General features: G+C 35.3%; 2 protein-coding genes across 24 annotated transcripts; both read left to right on the plus strand.

The window, feature by feature from the left end:
• The first annotated feature begins 412 nt into the window (after positions 1-412).
• LOC113703738 (uncharacterized) lies at positions 413-10,763 on the plus strand. Of its 22 annotated transcripts, none has more exons than XM_072061252.1 (19): positions 413-769; positions 905-945; positions 1,757-1,826; positions 1,942-2,090; positions 2,274-2,369; positions 2,482-2,552; positions 3,116-3,177; positions 3,252-3,315; positions 3,436-3,520; positions 3,997-4,123; positions 4,989-5,071; positions 5,265-5,331; positions 5,578-5,678; positions 5,877-6,060; positions 6,165-6,267; positions 6,532-6,576; positions 6,669-6,781; positions 8,685-8,753; positions 8,846-10,763. In XM_072061252.1, the coding sequence occupies exons 1-14, from the start codon at positions 694-696 to the stop codon at positions 6,054-6,056; spliced, it is 1,272 nt and encodes a 423-aa protein (XP_071917353.1). In that variant the 5' UTR covers positions 413-693; the 3' UTR covers positions 6,057-6,060; positions 6,165-6,267; positions 6,532-6,576; positions 6,669-6,781; positions 8,685-8,753; positions 8,846-10,763. The 22 variants fall into 22 exon arrangements, with proteins under 22 accessions (XP_071917353.1, XP_071917355.1, XP_071917356.1 ...); XM_072061254.1 differs by having other exon boundaries at positions 10,373-10,763; XM_072061255.1 differs by having other exon boundaries at positions 8,685-8,740; positions 10,361-10,763.
• Positions 10,764-10,852: 89 nt separating this feature from the next.
• On the plus strand, positions 10,853-14,219 carry LOC113703739 (VAN3-binding protein-like). 2 transcript variants are annotated; one of them, XM_027225213.2, is made up of 9 exons: positions 10,853-10,994; positions 11,102-11,376; positions 11,502-11,567; positions 12,622-12,690; positions 12,778-13,150; positions 13,253-13,417; positions 13,493-13,542; positions 13,808-13,865; positions 13,942-14,219. In XM_027225213.2, coding segments are annotated over exons 1-9 (1,254 nt in total). In that variant the 5' UTR covers positions 10,853-10,993; the 3' UTR covers positions 14,139-14,219. The 2 variants fall into 2 exon arrangements, with proteins under 2 accessions (XP_027081014.1, XP_071917359.1); XM_072061258.1 differs by having other exon boundaries at positions 10,861-10,994; positions 11,069-11,376.
• The last annotated feature ends 3,402 nt before the right edge of the window (positions 14,220-17,621 follow it).

Consider the following 17,621-nt stretch of genomic DNA (forward strand, 5'->3'; position numbering starts at 1 on the left):
TATACTAAAAGAAATAAAGACACCTCCCAAAAATATTTACAATTGTTAAATCTGAGGTTATATGATCTACCATTAATGCAAATGAGTTAGTACAAATTTTGTTTGATCCTTTCTTGAATTGCAATTACTATTTCAAATTTTAATATCATAAACCAACTATTTCACATTCCTAATTTCAAGAACTTTTATAAAACGGTAAATCCTATCTATTGAATCAAATAAAAGCCTATTTGTCGAATTGAATTACACGTGCTTACCTACGAATTCACAACAAGTTAAAAGATAAAAAGTAAAATTTATCAAGTTATCCAAGGAGAAGAGTCAAAAACCAAATTAACCCAAAAAAAGAAAAAGAAAAAAGAAAAAACAAAATCAGTAAAAACCGATGAGGAGACAAGTCAAAGTCAAAGTGAAAGTACAAAAGTCTAACTTCCTTGAATATTCTCTAATCCTCCTGTCCTCCTCCTCCATATAATCTTAATCTCCCTTAATTAGCTCTAAATCTTGAAACTGAGAATTTCTGTTTATTTTCTGAATAAATACACAAAGGCAAATAAGGGGAAAGGAAAATTCTCAATCCTAGGTTCTATAATCAATTGAATAAACTCCAAATTGATTCCTGATTTTTTACCTAAAAAAAAAATTGATTCCTGATTTTTTTCCCCTCAAATAATCAGAAACATACATAAATATATGGAGAGAATAATTGGAGAGAAATATAAGCTTGGGCGCAAGATCGGTGGCGGTTCGTTCGGAGTAATATATCTCGGTCTCTTGCTTTCTTTCCAATTTTAAGCAGTAGTATTAGTAATTGTTTCAATTTCTACTGTTTATTTTTATGTTGAAAGTTTTGAAAGATTTCATTTTTGATCCTCTATTGTTTTCATTTTCTGATTGAATTCAGCTACTCATATCGACACGGGTGAAATTGTTGCGATTAAAATCGTAAGTCTCTTTTGCCTATGAATTTCTCATTTTCCAGGTTTTTTTTTGGTCAATTTTTTCTAGCTTATTTTATTGATGTTGTTATTCACAAGCTTAGGTACATGCTTTTGTTATGATCGGAATGGCAAAATTTAGCTGAAGATGTTACTCTTGTTTAACTCTGTTGAATTTCCAGGAACCTATCAACGATAGGTGTTTGTTATTTTAAAATTGAGTGGAGATGTTAGTTTAATGTAGATTACATCGAATTTCGATCAATTTTAAGTTCAATAATAATAATAATTGTGAACTTGAGCTGGAGATGTTTATTTTCTGTAACTCTAACCAAGTTCAGTAATTTTTGACTTGATTGTGAAATTCAGCTGGAGATGCTAGTTATTGTAACTGTAGCGAATTTTGACTATGTTTAACTTTGTGATTGGCTCTGTACTTGAAATAATGGATATGCCTTGTCCTATAGATTCTAGCATGGTGGTGGTTATAATCTTAATAAAGCTGGACATGTTATTCTCAAGTAACTTCATCGAAATTGGATAAATTTTGACTTGGGTGGTGTTGAAATTTGTACTGGAGATGTTAGTTTTTGCATGATTGATTTGTAATTTTTATAAGCTCGTACCTGTCGTGGTTAGTTTGCATACAGTAAAGCTGGTTTGGAATTTGTCTACTTATGTTCCTTGAACCTCTAAAAAGGCTTAAAGACGGAATTTTTTGTTCCAAACTGATTGCTCATTGTCGGATTTATGAGGTAGCCAAAATGCAAAATGTTGGAGTCTTTTAGAAAATTTTTGATTTGTTTTCTGCATTATAGGAAAGTAAGCAGACAAAACATCCACAATTAATGTATGAGGCGAAGTTGTATAATATTCTGCAGGGCGGAAGTAAGTATGCCATGGTTTTCTATGCCTTCTCTTGCTAAGTATGTTGTTGTGGACTACTTGTTTAGTTTAATTTTCGATGTTGATTGTTCATTGTTATCTGATATGGTGATTTCAGGTGGCATTGCTAATATTAAATGGCATGGGGCAGATGGAGATGACAATGTCCTTGTCCTTGACCTTCTTGGTCCTAGCCTTGAAGATCTTTTCGTTTACTGTGGAACAAAGTTTTCTCTAAAAACAGTTCTCATGTTGGCTGACCAGATGGTAACCAGACTTTTATTGTTTCTTGTGTTTTTTTTAGGATGTGCTCGTGACAACATTTTATTTCTGTTTTACATTCTGGAATGTGATCATTTTTTCAGATATTGGTTGTTTGTGCTGATATAGAAATTTGATTTAGAGTCAAGATTTTGAAAAATTGTCACATTTTTTGTTAATGAACTGCAGATTACGAGAATAGAATATGTGCATTCCAAAGGGTTTCTACATAGAGATGTCAAACCAGATAACTTCCTAATGGGTCTTGGAAGAAAAGCAAATCAGGTACTGATCATTATTTTGTATCTTATTATCACTTTACATGCATGTTTTGTTGTCATTCAGATGACTGAGTTTCCCTTTTATTTTTTTTGGTACTAATTCATTGTGTTATTAGGTGTATATTATTGACTTTGGACTTGCGAAAAGATACCGCGATCCGACCACAAACCGCCACATCCCTTACAGGTATGTCAGAATCAACTTCTGGCCTGGCCCAAACACTTACCTTTGATATAGTGAGAATAGCAATTTTTTTTCCTTCTTCAGGATCCTTATGCTATTGTTGATAATTTTGATCAGTCATTATACATATCTGTATTTCTGATTCATGTGTTAAACTCCTGGAAGGAACTTCTTGTTTGTCAAAAATTAATCAAACTAATGGAGCACAGAACATGTTCTGGTAAAATTTTCAGTTTGTTAATAGACATCAACTTAGTGTCCAACATTCTCTTCCACAGCTTTCAGGATGTGATATGTCCCAATTAGGGTGGAGAATTGGTCACAAAATTTGCTTCAGCATTTGAATTTGCGGTTTATACTTGAACAAACAGGCTTCAGCTCACACTCTTGATTTTGGTTATTCATTGGAAAGGACCACATATGGTTTAATAGTTATGAAACCTTGAGAAAAATTGTTGTTCTGGGCATATTCTCCAGCTGTTGGCAGTATTGGGTTGAATTAGTTTCATTCCTTTTGAGATATGTATATTGTGAAGTTTAATTTATAAATTTTTTGATCGAGACAGGGAAAAGAAAAATTTGACTGGAACTGCTCGATATGCAAGCTGTAATACTCATTTGGGCATTGGTAAGTGTTGATATTTTATTGCACATCTCATGTTGAGCATTAACCTTTATTATGTAATTGGTTCTTTTCTATAGAACAAAGTCGACGGGATGATTTAGAGGCTCTTGGTTATGTTCTTTTGTACTTCTTGAGAGGAAGGTATGTGTATTTCTCTTCGAGGTTATTTTCTCTGTGTACAAGAATTTGCTCATGACTTCTTACCTGTAATATTTTCTTTCTTTCATCAGGTTGGACTAATGTACTCGTTTTTTCATGTAGCCTTCCATGGCAGGGTCTAAAAGCTGCTACAAAGAAGCAAAAGTATGATAAAATATGTGACAAAAAGGTGTCAACACCTGTTGAGGTATTTTTCATGATGATTTAATTTTGTTTTGTTCCTATAAATGTTTCCTTAAGAAAATACATTTGGTTGATGAGGAGTAATTCTGGAATACATTATCCTGGAATATATAATTTTCTCGAGTGTTGAGTATTGGGGTAACAGTAAGGCTTTTTAATGGCAACCAGGAACAGCATAAATTTTATATGTTGAAACAGCCTTAGTTTTTTGGGGTAAATTTGACTAATTTACCGTTCTGAGACCATGCAATCTTGGAGGCTTGTTCTTTGTTCTTCCCTTTATATTGTTTGGTTACAATGTCACACATGCAGTAATCTTATTGGTGAAAAAATTATTTCACATGTGCTAGCTATAGAGGTGAATGGCAGTAATAAATGGATGCTGATTTAGTTTTTAAATCATAAAATTAGTTTCCTGAATTATGAACAGTCTTCATGTTTTGTTGGTGCACTAATGATTGGGGAATTTCTTGTCAAAAGGTTTTATGCAAGTCTTATCCTGTGGAGTTTGCATCTTATCTCCATTACTGCCACTCATTAACCTTTGATCAACGGCCTGATTATGGATTCTTGAAGCGTATATTCCGAGATTTATTTACTCGTGAAGGTGCACAACTTGAATTTCTTTACCATTGACTATCCAGTTTACCATATTTGTTACCCCAATGTTGGGATGGATTGTTTATACTTCTCATGTTATCCTATATTCTCCTGAAAATAGAGTTTTATGAGTCTTGGCATGCAAAGTAGCAGCAGCAAGTAAAGATTTTCCATTATTTAAAATGTTAGTATTATGTCAATGTAGCTGTTATAGTTTGTCAATTTAGAGCCTGTACTTGAATGACATAGAGCCATTGAATGTGACTCTGCTTATATTGTGACTTGTAGAGGGGAAAAAGGAAAGCTTTTGCTTGTCCTAGCAAGCAAAAGGTGGCTCTGATTTTCTTTCTTGGTCACCATGGTATTTAAAGCAGGGATAAATTTGTAGGTCCCTTAACTCAGTTTTGACATTTTCCTGAAGAACGACGCTCTCACTCACAAGAAAGAAAAAGTGTAAGGATGTCTTTTGGGGGTTTTGGTACCAGGGTGTAGGGGGTGGCAGGTGGAAGGGTCTTATAATTTCTACATTTTTTATTTCTAGCAATGTACTCCCCTCAGGTGGAAAGAAGATTCACCAAAATGTATTCTTGATGTTGTAAAGAAACATGCGTTTTTCCTAGATGAAATATTAAATTGCATGACAAATTAAGGTTTTCTTTTTAATGTTTCATATTAAATATGTGTGGCCCATTTGATATTTCTCAAGTTCATTTGTTATCTTCTAGATCTTCCTTGAATTGGATAAGTATCATGCTGTTGCTTTTTAAGAGTTAGGAAATGAAAGAAAGGGTGTTGATTCTAAGTGATCATTGACCAGGTCAACTAGTATGCAATTGATGTTCACGTCATTGATGCCCTTCTCAATGTGACAGGTTTTGTATTTGACTATGTATTTGATTGGACTATTATGAAGTATCAACAATCACAGAGGTCAAAGATGAATCTACAGCTACATGTTAGTATCTGTGACTTGGGTTTTCTTGTTACAATTTCCTATCCACCACATGTAAATTCATCTTACTATTCTTGTTTCACATGGTTATATGCTTGTACTTTAAAAGTTAAAACTTGGTTTCTATTCTACATTGTGAGTGGGTTGCTTCCCCTTTAAAATAAGTGGTGTTCATTTGACTGACTTTACTTCTCAGCATCCGGTGTCAGCTTCTGGGTTGACCAGCACTAAAGAATTGCCAGTGGGTTTAGATAAGCTTCAAGGTACTTCATGTTCTGGACACTTAATCAAGGAGTTAAATTTTTTGTGAACTCATGAATTTGGTGCTTGGGTTGAATATATATAATTGAAAATGGTTTTATGATGTATCTAAAAAAAAGTTCAGATTCTGAGGATTGTATAAGAACTGCATTATCAAATAATTTGTAGGCAGAAGCTTAATATCTGTTAACATGCTTATTGTGGTCATACGTTGATTAAGGATTTTAATGGTGCTTCATATGCTTCAGCAGACAGAGGAACAAGTGATCTGAGACAACCTAATGGTCACATATCTTCTCTTTCCGGAGCTGTACGCGATCTTAGTGCTGGTACTATGGCAGAGAAACTAGTGAGTAACTGATAACTATAATAGTAACCAGAAATTTGCTCCCCTTGCGTTTTTTATAAATTTTTTTTGCAATTACCTAATTTTTATAGCAGATGCATTTAGCATTGATGGTGCTTCAAGCTATACCATTTAACTGTAGATTGCATGTTATAACAACTGGATACTATTCTTAATGAATTTTATTAATTTTGACTGCAGACTATAAGCAAGGAACCACACCCCTCATCTTCATTTTCTCTGGCTAATGCATTCAAAAGAAATATTCCAAAACCAGGAGAGCCAAATGAAACAGGAAAACATGGACATAGACACAATAGTAAAGCTGGCCCATCAAGCAGCTGGATGCCATCATCACGCGACCTTTCTTCTGCCAAGTAAAGTGGTATGATTTAGGTTCTGATTAATAAGTGTGCATGAAGACCGGTATCAATGCTTTCGGAAAACTTAAAAAGTATAGGTTAATTAACGAATATTGGTCTCTTGCAGAAGTGGTATTTGATGGACAGCACTTAAGGCGCCAAATGATTTGCTCCTGTTGTGAAGTCACATTTCTTGAATCCTGTACAAGATTGCTAATTTATTTCTTAAGGTGATTACAAAGTACAAATGAGTTTGATAGTGTTACAACATGGAAATTTGATAAAAGTAGCTCCATATTAAACTTTGCAGAGATTATTTGGACAGTATCTTTTCATTCTTCTCATAAAAATATTGTGTAATTTCCTTTTCCAGCTGTTTCACTAGCTACTTGTTTGACCATATACCTATTTGATTCATATCTTAGATTTCAATCTCAAACAGTTGCATTCCTCTGGGAAAATTTGTATGTTCACCTGGATCAGTTTTAACCTAGGTACCGAAGTTCTTCAGAGTTTGAATCATGTAAGATGGGATTGAGGTACTTTGCATCCATGTAATATCCAGTGATGGAGCCATTTGTAGCCAGTGCTTTTCTGGTTATGGCTTATTTTGCACTTCACTACCTTTCAGATTTTGGTATGTGATCAATATAACACCTGTGAAGCTGCTGCTTCTGAATGCCGAATATATAGCTTCTAAGGACTTCATTCAAGGATGGAAAGTTTTATACTTGGTGTTTACAGGTAAATACTTGTGCAGGCTCATACACTGTGAATATGCAAATCTGGCTAGAAGATCATGTAATTTGAACTAAATGTCCTTGTTTGGTTAAAGAAGGCATGAGAATTACCTTTTTGTGATACTTCTCTATCATTTGGCTTGAGAATTTATCACTTCGGATTCCTTCTTCATTTCTGCGGATCAAGCTCAATTTTGGCCCAAACCTTTGCCCAAAATTTTTGGGAATCAACGTTTGCTTGGAAAGAAGCCATAACCTTTGAACATGCAAGGCCTAGTGTCCAAAGGATATACTACACGTATAGCACCTCGTTCAGGACTATGATATAAGTTTGCGAAACTTGAAACAAGGATTAGTTGAGATTCTTGATTTTAAGTCCCAAAGACAAAGACAAATTAAGGATCGACTATTTGAGAACTTATGTCCATTCTTGCATTTGCTTAGTATAACGCATACAGTAATAACCAATCAAAGGGCTTTCTGGGTTTTTGTTTCCTTCTACCATTTCTAGTTAACTTGATGAATGTTACTGTTACTCTTTAAAACTTTTGACATGTTATTATGTAACAAGATTTGATGGAAATATTCTGTTAGAATCTCTACTATTGTTGGACAGTATTTGTATGCAACAGGGATCTTGGCTTCATATGGAAAGGATGGATTAGAATTGGCGTCATCTTGCACAGAGAATAATAATGTGATGATCTTGAGCTGACTTCTAAGTAGCTGGTCTGCTTGGTCAATTAAGAGATTGATGACATTTCCTTGAGCCTGGAGGATCAAACAAATTTCTTTTTCGAATCTTTCGGTGTTTTGGCTGGTTGTGGGTCAATATAGAAGCTGAAGCTGAATGACTTTGCTCAAATTTGAATGGGTTGTGTCCTTTTCTATGTTCTGTTCAGTAAATGAATGGAAGGTTAATTGGATACTCCGCGCAAAAGTAGGAAAGCCAGTAGGAAAGAAAATGGAGGGGGGGGGGGGGGGTTGGGGCTGCTGCTGCTTCCATACTTGACACGGACTTATTTGCGCACAAGAATTCTAACTTATTGCCCAAAAGGTTACTAGGTACATTTTTCTCTTTAAGGTTTCTTACATGACCTGAAATTTGTTGAAAGGAGGGAAGAGGATTTAAATGCGATAGCAGTGGCGCTATTAAATTGATTTCGTATATGGGCACAAAAGTATAGATTGGGGTGTTGAACTGGGGACTCGTATTCGAAAAGCAGAGGAAAGCAGGTTCACCTATTGGTTGAGTACTTTCACCAGTTAATTGGCAGGACCTGATGACGAATCTATCATTGTTTTTTAGGCTTGTGGACTATTTACAGTTTAGAGAAGCAAGTCTGGAATATCTCTGAAGTCCTTTGAGAGGGAATTAGGCTTCCTGTTTTGCCTGCATGTGTGTGGAGTCACCTGTTTTGAATCCATTGAGGACCTCGGCAGATTTTCTTTCATATGGGGGTATTTAGTGCTGCTGGTTTTTATCCGGAAATGGTGAATTCCTTTTGATTCTAATCATGAAGAACTGAAGGACTTTCACCTTTATGAGAGAATTGACCCCAGGAAGTTTTTGATACTGCCTTCAGTTTGCCCATGTTCTAACTATTGTTTTTGGTTCTCCTCTGCTTTGTGCAGTTGTTCCTGACTAACATCTCCTTGAATGTTGGATGAAATGTCCTTATGAGAGCGAGAAGTTGTATATAGCTTTACCCAAAAAAAAAAAAAAAAAAAAAAACACACACGCACACACACACACAGAGAAAGGAAGAATTCTTTCGGCTTTGCAAGCATTTCAAATTACTAGCATAATTTTCCTGAAAATGTCATAAGAGGAAGATTATCTAGACACAGGTGCCTCTTGGTGAGTGATTTTCCCTGTTGATGATTATTTATCTTTGTTATTGTAGATAACAAGATTAAAGGTAAAGGATTTTCATGGCGCCCAACCAATCGTGAACCCAAGGTTTGCTTTCCTGGTAATTCTTACATCTCTTTTTCATGTTAAGATAAGATACGAAAGGCTGCCGATATTGGCTCCAAAACCAAACCTAAATGTTGGTGGCTGCAGAGAGAGCTTGGTGATTGATTGCAACAACATTCTAATTGTTTTCCCTGTCTGACGTCTAAACGCCTGCCTAAAGCCAAGTACCCAAAAGGAAAATGCCCAGGTTCAGAAACCAATACAATTGCAGACACCAATGAAAACCTGCCTAAAGCCAAGCACCCCTTGAGCTTTGTCATATCATGAAAAGTTTTCTCATTCATTTTCTAATACAATTCATGTTTGAAGTTTTTCTACAATGTCATGTAAAACTTCCCGTATGTGCTAATTTACATCTAAACTTGCCCTGGAAAATATCATAGGAATTTGATCTTATAGCAGTTAGAGAGAGTACAGGCACAAGCATGAGAGATATCGTTCATTTGATTAAAAAAATTTTGACACGAGATGTTGGAATGATTTCGCTACCAAACTCCATGGGGCCGGTGAAAAAAAATAAATAACATGTAGACAGACGGGATTGGTTTGCATTTATTCTTGAACTTTTTAATTTGGCTTTCCTAATTATCTTATTAAACCTTGATGATTCCTTGGAGCACCTAGTGTGTAAATTATGTCTTCCTTTTCCCTACCTAGATTAGTTGCTTAAATCAGAATGATCTGATGTGGGTATTATACGGAAAGACAAGGGAGTTAATGACAAGCTATGATGAGATTCTGTAATGGAATACGGGACCTAAGGAAGCTTAGTGCTCCGTTGCCATCTTTTGAGAATGATTACCGTAAAAGCAATGATGAAGAGTGAACAAAAAGAGGAACTCCCGAATTTGGGGATTGCATAGAAGTCACAAATCACATCTTTATTACCTAAATAAAAACTGCTGCTTAAGTCTTAGGTAGCCTTTTCAATGGCTGCTGCTTGGACGAGAGAAAAATGGTGATCATTAGAGGCACAAAATGGACTCCACAGCCCCATAAGTCCAGTGCCTAGGTGCCCTATGTTCATATTTTTTTTCATGTCCTTTTTGTACTGGAAAACCATTATTCTAGTAGCCAAGGTTGCATAATTTTGGCTAATAACATCGTTAAAAGGACATGGCATTTACAAGTCAAGCACCCGTGCGTTTTGAGTTTAGAATTGTTATGCACCTATAACAGTCTGCCATGGAGCCAGTCTGGGAAAGAGCTTTTTCAATGATGGTAGAAGAGGAGGTCTTTCAGATAGGATTATACTCCATACCATCAATGATTAAGCAATTTCTATCATGAGAATCCGTCTACAATTCAGAATGTCTCAATTCCTCAAGCTAAGTTCTTGCAAACACATAATATTTTTAGCAGGGGAAGGGTGGGAGGGAAGGGGGATTGGAATCACAATCTCTAAATCTTGGAGCTTCAACTTTAGTCAATAGACAAAGGCTTCTTCGGCGTTGCAAACACAAAATAAAAAGTTGTATTATTACATGGCTAAATTTGCTCAAGGCCTTCCAAGAAATTTTGGAAAGATTCAATCTGCACATGTTACTAAGGGTGATCTCAATGTTCAAACCAATCAGGGAAAGCCGTGCTAATTATGCTCAGTTACATGCACAGATGGTCGCGTAAGAGAATCAAACAACAGCAAGAGTTTCCACTACATCCCAACAGGAGGAGGATTCCGACATTTTCTGTTGGTTGATTGCTGCAGTCTGGAGAGTACTGGAATGGAGGGCCCTAACATCTTTACTTTGGGCAGTAATAATGGCGTCAAAGTAGTCCTTGGTCATTATGAAGCCCGCCGCTCGAAAAACGATCTTTAGCTCTTTATGCTTAAAGCAGAAAACAAAGTGGAGATAAGAAAGGCTGACGCTTAGTTGGAGACAAAGTTTCCTCTGCTTTAATTGGGACACATCACACAGTAAATTAGACTATGGAGAGCATGTACTTCCACTTCCAATGTTGGTTTTAAAATTTGAGTATTTAATCACCAAAGATTTTCTGCACACTTTCTGTTGTTTTTGTTTAGTTTGTGTATGATAACATTACTGCAGTGCAACCTTTTTTGACCTATAATATGATATTAAAGTATAGAAGAGACAATACTGCTACTTTAATTGTTGCTATAAGCCATGCTATATATAACAATGTATCTTCCAATTCAAAGCTATCCTCCTAGTCTGAGCGGCTAAACAGAGGCTTCTCTCCATCCAAGGCTGCAGGGAGTACAAATTTAGTAGTAAGCTCGATCACAACTTATGATTCTTTAAAGTTAACAAAATTACAATAATGTCACCTTAATTATAAACACAGTCTTTTCCTTTGCATGTGTTGTTTCTCTCTCAGTGAGTTCCTTCAGCTCCAAATGCATGCCCAATAAGCTTGAAGGCATCAAGGAAGACAGTGAAGCAATTTGGCTACCAGCAACATGTCCTCCACCTGAAACCCCTACTGAGTCCATGGAATTCCTTGCCAGGTCCTGGAGTTTGTCCTCCATGGAACTCTCAAAAGCTCTCACTCATACTAACGGTGCAATGAACCATGATGAAAAGCCACAGTTGTCTTTCCTAGGTGACAGTCAAGCTCTAAAAGCACGCCCTCTAATTTCAACTGAACCTGCAGTAAGCCTTTTATCAAACCTTTTTTCTTACAGTAGTCATTTACAGCACAAACAACACACGTTAATTTCTACAAGTATTTAAGCGTGCTTCAATATTCACTTTTATCTAATTTCCACATTCTACAGCAAACTCATCCACTATCAACTTCAGATAGTCCCCCAGTCTCTCCCAGAGGGAGTGATGATACAAAGGTAATTTTATCTTTTTGTTTTTTCTTTATTTATTTATTATAATTTTTGTGATTGGTTGCCTCTAATAATTGTCTTCCTATATGAATGATACTAAAAAATTCCTAGGCATATTCTAGTTGACCTTACTATTCTACTTCCCGTTTAAGCCTAACAGATCAACGTTATATCTTGTTTCATCGAGTTATTTAACTGAAGAGACTCATAAAATCTTATGATGCATCAGTGAAAACAATGACTTATTATGTATGGGAATACCTAGATCTAAGTTGGTGCTTGACAAATTCATTGCTATTTGAATCAAGAAAATATATTCTTACAAGAAAGAACAGAAACATATTCATCCACCTCCCAGGGCTTCCGGCTGTCAAAGTAGAATTTTGGCTGTTTTCATTAGGCTTTCATTTGAATGAGAACAAATTATCTGGATGACCACAAAACTTGGGGAATCGTCGAATTTTGATCATTAAACTATTAAAAGTTTGGTTTTGACTATTGAACTATCTAAAGCTTACATTCACGCTATTCTGTTACATTTAATCATTAAACATGACAAATCTGAGTGCTCGCATGATTTACGAGACAAAAGAAAGGGGCACAGTAACTATTAAATTTGACCGAATGGCCTGAAATATAAACTTTAGATAGTTCAGTGGACAAAATCACACTTTTAATAGTTCATGGCCAAACTTGACGATTCCAAAAGTTCAATGGCCATTCGGATAATAGAAGTGTCTCCTGTGACGTGCACGTGTACCGGCATATGTATAACCAAAGTACATTGAATCAAGAATGAGTAGGAAGTGTATGAACTGAAAACATCTGAGAGTAATTCCATAGGTATCAGCTAAGCATAGATAATTACAAACTTGCAAATAGGATAAAACTGCAAGGGATCAATATATGATGATGTATATATCAATTCTCTCGATCGGAATTTTGGCGATAAATTACCTGGTTGTTAATTTGTAGCTGTAAGCCTGTAAATAAGCATCATCCATGTTTTAGGATTCTTTTTCTCTATGGTGATTTGCTGAAAAAACAATTTATTTTGCAGGAACTATTCTTGCTTCATCAAGAACTTAATCCAGATAACATCCATAATCAGCAGTTGCTCAAAAATGGGGTATTTGTTCATTTGGCTTAATCAATATTCCTAATCATATTAATTAGTATCATTCTAATATCATTAAGATTCTCCATATTAATATAGCTCCACAGAAACACCACGCGAGGAAAGACAGTGGGTAGATGGATAAAGGATCAAAGGGAAAGGAAAAAACAGGAGCTCAGAACACACAATGCCCAATTGCACGCAGCAGTTTCTGTGGCAGGGGTTGCTGCTGCAGTGGCTGCGCTGGCAGCCTCATCAGTAACGTCTCCAGAGAATTCTGTGACTAAGAACAAGAAATCTTCAAAGGCGTCCACTGCAATTGCATCTGCAGCAGCTGTAGTTGCATCCCACTGCATTGAAATTGCTGAGGATATGGGGGCTGATCATGAACAAATCTTATCAGTTGTCAGTTCAGCAATTAATGTAAGAACTAATGGTGATATTATGACACTAACTGCTGGAGCTGCTACAGGTATCAAAATGTCTATTCAAATAATTATCTCTCAGAGAAATTCATCCTAATGGAGTAATAAAATGCTGACCCTCTCATTTATTATGAAACATTGTTGTACAGCATTAAGAGGTGCTGCCACATTGAGGGCAAGGTTGCAAAGGAGCTATGCAGGGGCAACAATTGCTCTTGCTGAGGAACATGATTACAATAATAAAGAGTCAAATGTATTAGCTGCAATGGACTTCGTTTCAAGGGGCGGAGAACTTCTTAAAAGGACGAGGAAAGGTGATGATACTTCAGTATGTTTTTAGACGATGGAAGAGATATTTATAGCTAATTCTGCTGTAATTGTTGATCCAGGTGATCTCCACTGGAAACTAGTCTCCATCAACATAAATTCAAGTTGGCAGGTATGACATGAATATATCATTTAGATGACTGAACAACGGCAATGCAAATATTCCACAAGGTCCTTGCAATATGTCGGCAAATTGAATCTCGGCAAGGAAATTAAAGTTTAATCTCTTAGATGATTTGTTTTCTAAATACATCCAAATTTGTTTTTACTACCAAAAGGAAAAGAAAAACTTTTATCTTCTGGTGATCTCCTTATCGGTTTTTTGAACATTTCTATATACTTATTGGGAAATAATCAATTGAACTGGAATGAAACAGGTAGTAGCCAAGATGAAGAGCAAGCATATAGCAGGAACATTCACAAAGAAAAAGAAGTGTAAGTAACTTTTACATGTAAAGAGTTCCATTTAACCACAGCAACATTTAAGTGAACTGATTCTTGCCGAGTTCAGGTGTAATCTCTGGAGTCTATTCTGATATCCCAGCATGGACAGGACGAGAAAGGGAGGAATGCAATGAGCAAAGGGCCTATTTTGCGATACAAACTGCTGACAGGATGGTTGAGTTTGAATGCAGAAACAAAGGGGAAAAACAGTTGTGGGTGGATGGGATCCAACATATGTTGCATTTTCGTGCAAACATGGCATAATTTTGTGTATTAAGTATTATATCGGTGGGAGATTACAAGATTGTGGTCTTATGAAGCAATAAAAGTGTTCTGTCTGTCAAATTCGAAACTAGAAATAAATTAAAAACCACCTGAGAAATGAAATTCTCATTATTAATTCTCATCTTCATGTAACCACCGCCCCCCCCCCCCCAAAAAAAAAAAAGGGAAAAGAAAAAACTACCATATGAATACAAGATGTATGTGAATGCAAACTCTATGCATATCTAATTATGGAAAGACAATATTGAGAAATCTTTCTATTGGAATTTAAAAGTATCTATAATGCTGCACAATGGTGCCTTAGTATAGGCTTAGATACTCAAAATGAAGAAATTATACAAGGGAAATGGCAACTTACAATTAATATCTCGTTTAAATTTACATGGTGGTTGAACTAAAACCGGCTTGAGTACAAAAACCAAATCATGAGAACGAGCAGGAGGATCTGCTTATGATCAGAAGATGAAATAGAGAAGCTTAGTCGTTTCCTAAATACTGCTTATTTAGTCGTTTCCTAAATACTATGATGATGAACCAAATGACAATCAGTCTCGATGTGCGTGGTATGCTTAAAGAATGACACCGCCATGAGCAATTTGATAGCACTTGTACTATAACGTCAAAGACTTGAGGTTAATTCATTTGACACTCCCACATCAGATAGTAACCATCATCGAAGCCTCAGTTCTTGGGTGGTATATATGAATCTGCCAACAGCCAAGTACAATTTGCTTTAGTGCTGCACCTTGATGCAACACTTTGCTTCTTACTAGATCTGTGATGAAATTTAGAGAGAACCAAGATCCCAAAATCTGTCTTAAGACCATAGAGAGATTTGTGAAGCTTATGTTTTTGATTGATGGTGGAGCACATCTGGTGGCTGCATGTAAAGAGTATAAACATCGTACGTTTACAAAGCATTCTTCACTTACATCTAAACCGACTCCTAACATTGCTTAGCAGTAACAGATAATAAATTTCTGACAGAAGTAAAATAGACAATTGGAGCTTTCATCATGAATTTCATGATCAATATTATGCCACATTGACACATTCCACTTAGAGCCCAAAATACCCAAGTGGGCTTTCTGTCTTTCCAATGTCCATCACAAGAAAAAAGTCTTGATTTTGTAGACTAGTTTACAATCAACGGAGTATTTTCTTCGAGGGAGATCAACCAAGTCCCATATTTGATTTTTGTCTATAGTGCTGCAATTCATCAATCAAAGGATTGTAACAGGCATCTCTGTGGAATTTGGGTTCATCAAATTAAATCACAGATATGTCTAAAAGGTTCCTTTTATCTTAGACCTCAGTAGACTGAGCCATTGCAACAATAGAGTGAGGTTTATAGATCGGGCAACATTTTTATGAGTCTGATTTGAACCGTTTATTTTCAAATCTAATCTGAGTTGTACATTTTAAAATTAAAAAAAAAAATTTTCATCTCAAATTTAATGGCTCAAATTTGGGACATTAATTGTAGTCTGCGCTGTTAATCGTACTACATAACAATTAAAAAAAAAAAACCCATGTAGAAGGTTGCTCTTCCTCTTTTTTTTTTTTTTTTAAATGTTTATCTTTTTAATCTTCCTATTGTACCCAGAAATATAACGAATCAAAACCAAACATTTTGGGGGAAATTATAAAAATTTTACCCTATCTGAAACTATAGGCTCGAAGCCCACTAGAATTCAGAATCAAGCTAGGTGCGATTGTGAACTTGTATCACTATGAAAAGAGTAGTGTTTTTGTTTAATTCACATTATCAGAAGGTAAATAAGAATAGTAGAATACTATTAACAAATAAGAGAGTATAATTAACATTACCTTTATATTTTTCTTGTCACATACAAATAAACATCGATATACGAGAAGATAGATATATAATGTATCTTAAGAATACGATAGGACCTACAAAACAAAAATGAATTAGCTATATAGATGGGATTCCATGTTATTAATACTCTTTTTTTTAATATATCAATTTAATTTTGTGTCTCGAAGTCGTATGCATGTAAATATCTTAACAAATATAATGCAACAAATGTCTCTTTTCTAAAATAAAAATATACCATAAATAATGGTAAAAATGACATTCAAATTTGGACTAATAGCAAATTAACATGTTATAATAAGAGTCTTGGTGGAGAAAGAAAATCTAAATCACTAAATTACTATATCAAATAACACTTTTAGTCTAAGAATATGTGCTTTTGTTTAAAAACTCTTCTGAGATAGTGTAGCTCTTTTCTCTTTTTGGTTTTAGTTATGCTAATTATAGTAGTTCATAGAAGATTAATTGGCACAAAGGATATCTTGCTTGACTCCCACTTTTTCACATCGTCTTAAATGTCCAAGCTATTCATCATATCAGGATGTTGAAGTTGCTTCGTTATCTGTATCTCTATCTGCTTTATGCATTTATTATATTTGATTGAAAGTTTGGCTTCTCCATCAATTACCATGCTTGATAAAATACAAACTTGACAGTATGCAGAAATCTCCTAGCCTTCGGGCACCTACAGTTCTACTGCTAGCCCAAAGGTGAAAGCAATTCCATTATTCCCATCATGCATTATGGGATTCACTTAGAAGAAGACAAACCAACCATCCAATCATTGGATCAAAAAATGAAAAGAAAGGATTTCTTTAGTGTAAACATATTCCACGAAATCTAAATCATCGTTTGAGAAATTAATAAAAGGGGATAATTTCAGAGTGGAGGTTTCTGATAATTACACATAATACCTTCCAATATCAAAAATTACACTGCCCTCCCCTTTCATTCTGATGTGACCAGATGTCAACTTCAGCAGCAATAAAGTGACAAAAATACCCTCACAATATCAGTCTCTAAATATTAGAAATGTGGGAAAAATATAAATCTTCCAAGTATAATATTTTTTATGGCTAGTGAGACACTGTTTGAAGTAAAGGAATTTGGCAAGTCCTACATAGCCAATCTTCAGGAGAGAACTATAACAATATCCCATTTTATGATTACGAGGATTCTTATCTGAATATGAATGGGAATCAAGAAAATTGGAAATTAAAAGATAAAAAAGATGTTAAAAGAAAGGAACTCTTCTGCTTTGAAAAAACTCTTGTAACTACTCTTTTCGATTATAACCGATGGAATCATCCATTTCGTTACATAAAAAATGATCGATTTGAAAAGGCTATACAAAAAGAAATGTCACAATATTTCTTTCAGATCTCCGAAAGCAATGGGAAACAAAGAATATCTTTCTTTTTATCATTTCTCCAAAAGTTATTTCAAATTTCAGGAATTCTATGCAAGTATATATGTTGGTTTAGGAATTATATACAGAAGAGAGAATCTTGAAAAATATTGCGATCCAATATTTACAATTGAAGTGTACCAGAGGACAATATTCTGGAATGATAAATCCAGTTTCTAATGAGAGAAACTGGCCTGATATGCCTGAGGTGATCCTG

Source organism: Coffea arabica, chromosome 8e, assembly GCF_036785885.1.
Source record: "Coffea arabica cultivar ET-39 chromosome 8e, Coffea Arabica ET-39 HiFi, whole genome shotgun sequence".
NCBI classification, from domain to species: Eukaryota; Viridiplantae; Streptophyta; class Magnoliopsida; order Gentianales; family Rubiaceae; genus Coffea; species Coffea arabica.